At 45.0% G+C, this 9,400-nt stretch overlaps 1 protein-coding gene and 1 pseudogene across 1 annotated transcript; one reads left to right on the top strand and one right to left on the bottom strand.

Moving 5' to 3' along the window:
- The first annotated feature begins 523 nt into the window (after positions 1–523).
- On the top strand, positions 524–1,273 carry LOC132291143 (uncharacterized; annotated as a pseudogene).
- On the bottom strand, positions 819–3,084 carry LOC132291145 (NADH-ubiquinone oxidoreductase chain 1). The gene has a single exon (XM_059790248.1). It carries the CDS (start codon positions 2,113–2,115, stop codon positions 1,726–1,728), a length of 390 nt encoding a protein of 129 aa, XP_059646231.1. The 5' UTR covers positions 2,116–3,084; the 3' UTR covers positions 819–1,725.
- Positions 3,085–9,400: the final 6,316 nt, after the last annotated feature.

The raw sequence follows: 9,400 nt of genomic DNA on the forward strand, positions 1-9,400 counted from the left end.
TCGCTGAGAACCATATTGAGCCTACTTAAATAGCTTAGTGAATGGCAAGCTAAGTTGCCCACTAGTTTGGCTCTACCCCAAATCAGTTTTATATTACATTATATATGAAATGACTTCCTTTTAGTAAGAAATGGGAGTATGGGGCGACGATATGCCACTTCTAGGATGAAAGAGAAAATAGATTTCAAGTAGGCTATGAATTAGCATTCAATGAAATCAGTGCGAAGAAAAGAGTACCGCATCTCGGACATAGAGGAATTAGTTTCTGAGGCTTAGTTTGAATCGAGAGATGTTTTCAGATGGGGTTGTTGTGGATGACCTTTTTGGCACTGACTGAGCGATGGTTGGGAGAGAATAGAGTCCACTCCCATTGCGGGAAGGTGTATAGGACATACAGAATCCTTAAAAGAGAAGGGCAGCGCGGTACCACGCTCTTGCTCGTAGTTTGACTCCCCTATGCATCCCGACTAGGGTCTCACAAACGTGCACTTCCCTTATGCATCCAGCCGCTTCACTAATGTGAATAGGTTATACAGAAGGTTGGGTTGGTTCTCTACTCTTATGCGCGCTCCTTCTTCGAACCTTTTGGTATGTATTGCCCCCTAACTATAGATCATATCCACCAGACGAGAAACTCAATTCCGCACTGCTGCTGAGTCGTCGGACTTATCCGCCAAGGGATTCGTGTCATTTCTGTGGATTGCGTTGGGGGAAATCTACCAAAGCTAGGCAGATAGATAGACTCCTTTCCCGCTGCTAGGGGAGAGCAAGAAAGAAAAGCGAATTCTGGTTTTTTAACCAGCGCCCCCTTTTGGGTATGCAGGTACTAAGAGTCCTCTCACTACCAACCAGCAGACATCATCTGGCTGGGTCTTGCCGGTATCAACAACGAACCAAATGTAAACAGCAACTCACTATGGCTCTTGGCCCAGATAACGTCCTAGGCGTAGCGTAGGGGAGATCGGAGCAACATGGAACGCCTAGACTTTCTGCAGTAAGTAGATCGAGAGGTCGTTCCGCCCCTTGTCCCCGAATATGGGTAATATGTTCTCAGTAAATGTTGCGTAAATCTGACCTAGCTGGCGAGCGATCCCAGTTCGCGACAGAGAACAAGACAGCAAGCGGGCGTACCTTTGTTCGCTTCTTCTCCACCAAGCACAGAAGTTTAAGGATAACTGTAGGTCGGTGGCTACCTAAGGAAACTCCGATTCGATCTGCCCCCCGGCTGGGAGGCATCTACCTCATCCCGATCACAAGGAGAGGTTCACCATGATGGGGGGTACTTCTTTTTTGTCCTTCCGGAAAGAATGAAATGCATAGGGGACCATCCTTTTGTTGCGGCATGCTCCTCAGATTTACGGATTCGCAGGGGGCATCAGGCCCTACTTATAAAAGACAGCGAATCTTTTGATTTATATATCTTTCTTATATTATATATATAAGAGAAAGATATTTGATATTCTATTATAGGCCAGCTTGACAAGCTACCCTTCCTCTTGATGATCTGAGGTGCGAAGAGAAAGATCTCTTTTTTATGACTTCCACTTCTCGATCCCGGCCCAGAAAAGTGACCGACCATGGCCTTATTGATGAATGAAAGAAAGGGTTTATGAGCCCTAGCCCCGTAAGCCCACACCTGTGTAGAGTAGATCGTTCAACACCTGCGGCACAAACCCATTTTTGACCTATTGGTCCTAGTATCATAGGCGACCGAACGGCCGCCCCCTAATTACTAGACCGACCTGCTATAATAATTCCATAAACACCTAGCGAAGATATGGCAAACAAATAAAGTAGCCCTATGTTCGGATCTGACAATACCATACCATAATCAAAAGGTACAACGGCCCGAGCGACCAGACTTAACATAAATGTAGCCACTGGAGCCATTCTAAAAAGGGAGAAATTAGCACTACTTGGTGAAATAGGTTCTTTGAGAATCAATTTCAAACCATCTGCTAGAGGTTGTAACAATCCAAACGATCCCACTACATCAGGACCCTTTCGACGTTGCACAAAAGCCATGACTTTACGTTCAGCTAGCACTAAAAAGGCTACTCCTAGTAGAAGTGGTAGAATCATTCCAAGTATTTCAGCTGGAACAGCTATGTACATTTGAGATTTTCTATTCACTCATGATCTGGCCTGGTCGACCCAATCATGATATTTCACTCATGATCTGGCCTGGTCGACCCAATCATGATATTGAAGGGATGGGACCTTTTCTCGAAAAACTACGGATCCCGATAAGAGTGACAGATGGTGCAACATCGAATCCTGTTACGTTACTTCGAATGGAATCTTAGCCCGCCTCACTTGCTTTCTTTACTGCATAAGGGCATAAGCGAAGTCAAGGGATTTCCTTCTAACTGGTGGCTGAGAGTAAGCAACTTCATTCAACAGATTTTGGAGTCAATAACATGCTCTGGGTCGGGAATCTTTGCTCTTCTCTTTTGCATTTCCGCTGCCTGCGCTCTTCTTCGTGTCCGTCCGTATCGCAAAGCTGGTCGACGCCAGCAGGTTGAAAATAGGGGGACAACCAAGACCCCCTAAGAAAGCTTTGTTCGATAAAGCAAACGATTCGTTCCGACAACTTCGGACCACATTAACCCCGTTGAATTAGCCGCCGATCTTACAAGATCGATCGGGCGGGCTGGTTGGGAAGGGGTGATTAGCGGAGAAAAGAATCGCTGAGAGATAGATTCTACTATTTGATCAGGACGAATGGGTGGCTGTGACGCATGCATGCTCCGGAGGAGATTGACCCTTCACCGAGTCAGTCCAGTCAGAAAGGGGAGGGCCCGCTGTCTAGACTGCATTTCGGGAGTTTGAACACCATCCCATTTCCACCAAAAATACAACCCTGTCAAAGATATCTAACCTTCCTTCCTTATGAGTGGAAATTCAATCCCATTTTGTATTTTTTACATAAAAAGCAGCCAACCGGTAATATATAAAGAGATCTTTATATATTATAAACCCGGTGCATTTCTTCCGACCTTTTTTGAAAAGCGCATAGTTTCTCCTCCAAAAAGGACCTCTCCAGTAGGGCATTAGAGATTTCCCTAAACCAGTAGGTCCTTGAGCGGATCTCCCATGTTAGCCCCAAGACGTCGGTCTCTAACTAGAAAAGTCAATGCTTGAGCTTGAGCGAGAAGGGCCTCCTCGCTTATTGACTCGAACCACGGACCTTCACGAACGAACCTATAGGACAAAAGGAACTTCACTAACGGCACCTGACAAAGAGCAAACAGCTTATCTCAACTACTTGACTTGAGTCCCAGTACTGAAAGACGTAACTTCAGGAGTTTCCCTGAAAGAATAGCAAGGCGTCGAAAGCAGGGAGAGAGGGAGCTCTTACTACGGATCTCCCCTTCCTTATGGCAGGAGGTTTCAAACATCTTCTCTTTTATTCAAAGTCAGTTCATCCCCCCGTTCATTTATTGACTTACGTTCCGGGCTTGTCGAGGTGGGTGGGCATAGTTAACATAGCATTTGCCGGAAAAGATGGTAGGAGCAATGGATCCCCCCTACTTTCACCTGCATAAAAAAACTTCATGATGTGGAACAAAGGCAAAGTCAGAGAGCCAAAGAGAAGATGTCTACCATCCGGACTCGTCTGAACGAACGTCTTAGAAAAGAAGAAGAAGGTTCTATTTTTGACTATGAGAAGGAATTGAAAGCAAGCAAGCTTAGCAATACATTGTAAGTCAGAGGATGAATATGACTTATGAACGGAGGAAAAGGTTTCGTTAAATTGACTAGCAGAAGAGCATCGTCAAAAATGAATGTGCTTAAGTCATTTTTTGGTGAATGTGAACAGTTCATATATTTTTTTTACAAAGTCTTTGTGGATAGGATGCGAACGTTTGAATGTGGTGACATGTGAATAACTTATGCATTTGAGCCTGTGTGGAACAAAGGCGCCGTCTTCATCTGACGAAGCTCCTTCGTCTGGGTTATCTCTTTCTGCCTCATTTCTCGCTTGAGCCTGGCCTTGTTCTTCATCCTGCACACCAAACACTTGGAAGGCCTCAAGGATGTTTGGGATTCTCATTTAAGGATGTCACCAGCAGGGACAGGAAATCCTGACCACCTTGGTTCAGTTTCCACACGGCTGAGACATCACCTTCAAGAACATCTATCTCAAATTTGGGCTAAGTCATAGAAAGAGAACTCAGTTCATTCTAAGTCTCTATACGAAGATGAAAAATAGAACGATTGACTCATACCACCTAACACACTTCATCAGATTTGTGATTGACGAAGGAATTGTGTTCTCTTCTAAGGGGGGTTCTGCTTCGTCTGCAGCAGATGATCCTCCTACAACCTCTGTCTCCTCGCATTTCTTTTAGACGAGTCTTCTTCTACTACCGAGTCTACTCCTGTCAAAAAAGAATATTCTAAGACAATCATTAGGTTTAAACAAAGAATCCTTTTTTGAAATTCAAACTTTGAACTTCTCCTTTGCTGAGCTAGACCTGATTTAAATACCGGACGAAGGAGCTTCGTCAAATTCAGCAACGGGAGCCCGAGAGGGTTGAGCAAAACAAAACCAGAGGCGTCAGGAGCATTGGAAGCCTCCGGCTCCCTGACAATCTCATGCTGATCCGTCGATCTTGGATAGCCAACTTACGTTTGACCCTCAGTTGTATTCCGAGCTGTCCCCCTTTTTCTTTTTCTTCGGCATTTACACCCCCTATTTGAGTAAGGCTGGAAAGTCTCCTCCAACATCAAATCAATCTTCCGCCCTTTCTATCTCTATCTCTCTGTCATGCTCTTCTTCTTCGCTTGAGGACTAGCAACGGCAGTAGTGGCTTTCCTTTTTTTTTATCCACACTCTGACCGAAGACAGATCTTAAGGGGACTCTGTCCATTTTATCTGAGTCCTGATCTTCTTCTACCCTCTTCTGGATTTTCTCTCCAGGTTCAGGCAATCTTTCTGGTGCCGAAACTGCCTGACCACCTCAACGAAAAAGATGCACCAATCCCTTTGGCCTTACCTTATGACCTTGGCCAACTTTATTCATCCCCCTTTTATCCCCTCACAAAAGCAACTCACACATCGTCATTCGGAGGAAGAGCCCCTCCGCTTTGAGTGCTATGGGGGTCTTTATTTCCTTCCTTTTCTTATTGGAAATCCTCTGTAAGCCTTTTTCTCTGCCTTTTTTTTCTCAGGCGCGAAGCCCTATCGCTGACGAAGTATTCGTCATCTTCAAACAACTGTTCTCCTCGTCTATCACTCAACCTTCTTTCTCTTGCTTTTCTTCCATTCCAAGATCTGTTGCAAACGAACTGATCTGTCTTTCTGGCTTCTGGCCTACTCAACTGTGGCAGTCAGTCAAAAAAGTGCTTGAATAAGGGATGTTCTCTCTCTCAAGGATATCAGTGTACTCCTTCCAAGCGTCAACTAGATCTCTAGACCGCATGGCAAATCCCGGCCTGATCATAGCCCTACGGACGAGCTAGTCTATGGTGGCTATATCTCTCTAAGAAGGCAAGGCCCTCCTTAACGAAAAAATCAAGAGCTTTTTCAATAGTGAATAAAATGTTCAAATGCTCTGCCATATTGGTATGAGCGTTAAACCAGTCAATACTTCCATGAGCATGACTATAAATCCTTGGATTTCTTCTTCCTGTCCTGGCGAGAGACCCTATATGACAGAGGTAATCCACTTATGAGTCTGTTCTGTTCCTGCCCCTTATACTAAGTAAGTCCGCCGTTTTGAAGGGCGTTAAGTCCAAAAATGGTCCACAGTCCACAGAATGAAAGAGCAAAGAAAGAGAAGCGTAACAATACGGCATCAACAGTCAGAACAGCATCTTCAGTGAAAAGCCAGTTCATCTCAAAAATATCCTTCCATTCCCTCGTATACTACGTCAGCTGTTATATCAGCCGCTCTTTCACTCCTTCATATAGGGGCTCTTAGTCTACCGGGAGAGGGGGGGGTGAAAGATGCAAGATCTAGCTGACTAGCCTTATTCCTTTACTCGCATCATCTGGCTCAAGCTTCGCCGTATCTTACTCATTGAAGAATGGGCTCCCTGTCCCAAGCAGCTGCAACTCGTGCTCGCTCGTCACTAAACTCTTTTCTAATGAGATCATCTGCCTTCTGCGACCCTTACCTTTCAATGGGAATCTTACTCTACCACTACTGTCTCTTAGTTGTTTCAGAATCTCCATTTTCAAGCTTTCCGCTCATGTACCTCCTCATGCTAAGCTTCAGACCAAGCCAGTCAACCCTCTTAAGCCAGATATCAGGTCCCTGCTCATGAGGAACCTTCCTCAGCACCAAATGTGTAGCACTCTCCAGACATCTCCGCAGCTGCTGCTAAGCTTTCGAAAGAACTGGAGCACTATCAACACATATCTCAGATGCAGAATCAACACCAACACACTCGGAATAGGCAAGGAAAGAAGCCCCAAGGAAAACGAGTTAGCCATTTGACAGCTATATGGGATCGCGCTTTTGCTATCCGTGTGAGTAGCCGGAGCTTGTATCTTCGAGAGAGAAGGTCACGAACCTATGAATCTCCCTCTACGGAGTCAACATAGTCAATTCCAGGTTCAAACTCATGCCCCAATCATAGCTTAAATCCAATGTTTGGAGACTGGCTTTCATAATCCTTAGCTAGATGCTTCTTAACACATGCAAGTAGAATCTTCTGAACATTTAACAGGAATGAAACGTAACGGGAGGAGCCAGAAGAGATAGTCAGAAGTGGGGCTTAATTGTCATATAATCTGCTTGCCTAGAATGCCCTTTTCTCTCCAGCTTTGGCAGATGAAGCAGTGTTACTTGGTCAAGAGGTCTAGGCGAGACTACAAGACTGAGAGGTGCCTTTGCCTATAACCTTACTGTAGACATAGCTCACTAATCTTTTGGTAAAACTTTGACTACCAATCCCTCTTCTGGAAAGAGAGTTCCTCTCTCCGTTACACCCATAATGGAGTATGCCCATTCTTCCCTAGGAGACTTCGATCATTCAACTTTCGCTTCTGACCTGTCTCATTATCAACCAGAGCCTGTAAGAAAGTGGAGTTGGCCGGGTTTGGTCTCCCGCTCTGGTGGCATAGTGTAAATCCTGTTGCTACTTACGTTGCAGGAATGCTCTCCGACCTTGATCTCCCGGGAGCATCTAATCTTTCTACCAGAGAGGATTCGAGCTATGTCTTAGGCTTTTCCTCATGAGTCTCTTCGGCGCGAAAGCCTGTTTCCCAGTGGATTAGAAGCAAGGAGAGGAACGAAGTCCAAGCCATCACATACACAGAAGACCTTTCCGCTCCTTGGTGACAGTTCATAGCTTCTGGGATGTGTCCTTTCTTTTAGTCGGTTTTGGTTGAGAAGATAGTTGGCTAATTCTTATTTAGAGCAGGCAGGCTTCGACCCTTTCCCGTTAGCGAGGTCCCTTGTCTTGCATTTGCATTTCTCGTACTAGAAATGCTTCCATTTTCGGACTATCAGCTTAGGACGATCATCCTTTCGTCCTTCCGATCCCACTCCTTGATAGCGTCTTTCTGAGGTGAGACAGTTAGAAAAAACTGGAAAGAAAAGGCTTCCCAAACCGTTCGCTTTAGAAGAGAATGATAATAAATGAAAGAAATGCGCCTATGTTCTATTCACCCCTGTTGGGGTTGAAGTAGGTGCACCAACGGCTAATATCAATATAGTTCGTGTGCAGTGAGGGATCTTTCCTTGATTCTAGTAAGGGGAATAAAGTGTTTTTACCACTAGGTTTGTTTGCATCCACAAATGGATGATTATCCCAGTTGTGATCGGACAGCCAGTTGAGTGAGCGTTAGCATTACTTGTTCCAGTTCTTTCTCGAGATAGCGCCCTTATCCCTAGGCTAGGAAGGACTCACATCTTTTTCATGTGGGAAGCTTGGAACATCAAAATGGATCAGGCTGTAGACTGTCTGCTATTTCAATTCCTTCTTTATAGTATAAGGGTGCCCGTAGCCAGGGAATGGGGGAGAGCAATTAGGAGTGAATTTTGAACATACGCGATCCTTGAGGCATTAGGAAGGGGCGTCCCCTCAGTTAGATGAGGATGACAGATAGATCCCTGCGGAGTGACTTTCTCAATCCACTTTCTTCTCCTGACCAGGTAAATCTCTCCGTATGTAAGTGTTTGTGTAGCTTATAGCAGTTTCTCGGGAAAACGGAACACACTCCACCCTTGTGGCAATAATATTCATACTTGGTATTGGTGGTACGCTTGTTTGCCTGTATTCCGTAGTTTGGGGCTTACTCACTGATACGTACCTTTACTTTCTTGATGCTGAAGGGAATGTGGTAGGGGCAGTAGGAGAATGCTTTATGAGAAAAAAACCCTCTTCAAACTCAAAAATGTGTTAGAAGGCAAGTCCAGACTTTCTATGACCAGAATAGTGAATCAATCGTACTGCTACCTTTGACGGCGAGGAAGAAGCTCTGTTATTACTATTACTATATTTCATTGCCCTTAGACATAACCCCCATGTCGGGTAAACTTCATGACTAAAAGGAGAAGCGGAGGCTTATGATTGGCAAGGCAGATTTGTCGAACAAAGGCCCCTGTCTTGCTTAATAGTAGACCTATCCTTAACCTTCATAAATCAAAGTTCCGAAGAATCTCGCTAGATAGTCACAAAACTTTCCAATACCTAAGGGTTCATTCCCAGAAGTGGCCTCGACCCAAGCATCAAAGAACAGATTTGATCACTATCACGCTAAAGTCAAGCATCGACGGATAAAGAATATTATGGTGAGCCTGGAGGATTCCAATGGCATCTGGAGAGAAGATGGACAGGAGGTTCGAAATCTTGTCGAACATGTTTTTCAGCAGCTTTATTCGACATCAAACCCCGTGGATGCAATTCATATTACGGATTTCATTCACTCGAAGGTGTCTACAACTCAGAATGACTGGCTGCTTCGAGTAGGGACGGAAGAGGAGATACGAACAGCGCTTTTCGAGATGAGCCCGCTCAAGGCCCCTTTAATTAAAGCAAGCAAGCGTACCAATACTAAGTCATTAATGTTCTTACCGTTGATTAACACGGGAGAGGAAGATGGTGATGAGGAAGAACTTCGCGGCTGCTAAGTCAGGTAAGCGGGCGCAAGGGAACAAAGGAAAGTTCTGCCAGTTGCTGATTTGAGTTCTAACCCTTTACTCGCGTAACCAGTCTGACATACTATATATCCCGATTCCGAAGGTGAGCCTACTTCGTCGTAGAAAGTTCGGCCAGAGACATCAAAGGAAGGGACCGGTAAGAGAGGTCCCAGTACACGACCCCGGAGTGGTGGCAGTAGGATAGCTCTAATAGGGGTAGGCTTCTTTTCCTTCATCTCTTCTCTTTCTTATTGATTCTGACGTATATCACTTTCTAAACCGGGCCGTCAGAATTTAACCTT

The sequence above is a fragment of the Cornus florida genome, unplaced genomic scaffold (genome assembly GCF_030987335.1).
Source record: "Cornus florida cultivar Cherokee Brave unplaced genomic scaffold, ASM3098733v1 CherokeeBrave_3.0.0_Hap2_scaffold_348, whole genome shotgun sequence".
NCBI lineage: Eukaryota > Viridiplantae > Streptophyta > Magnoliopsida > Cornales > Cornaceae > Cornus > Cornus florida.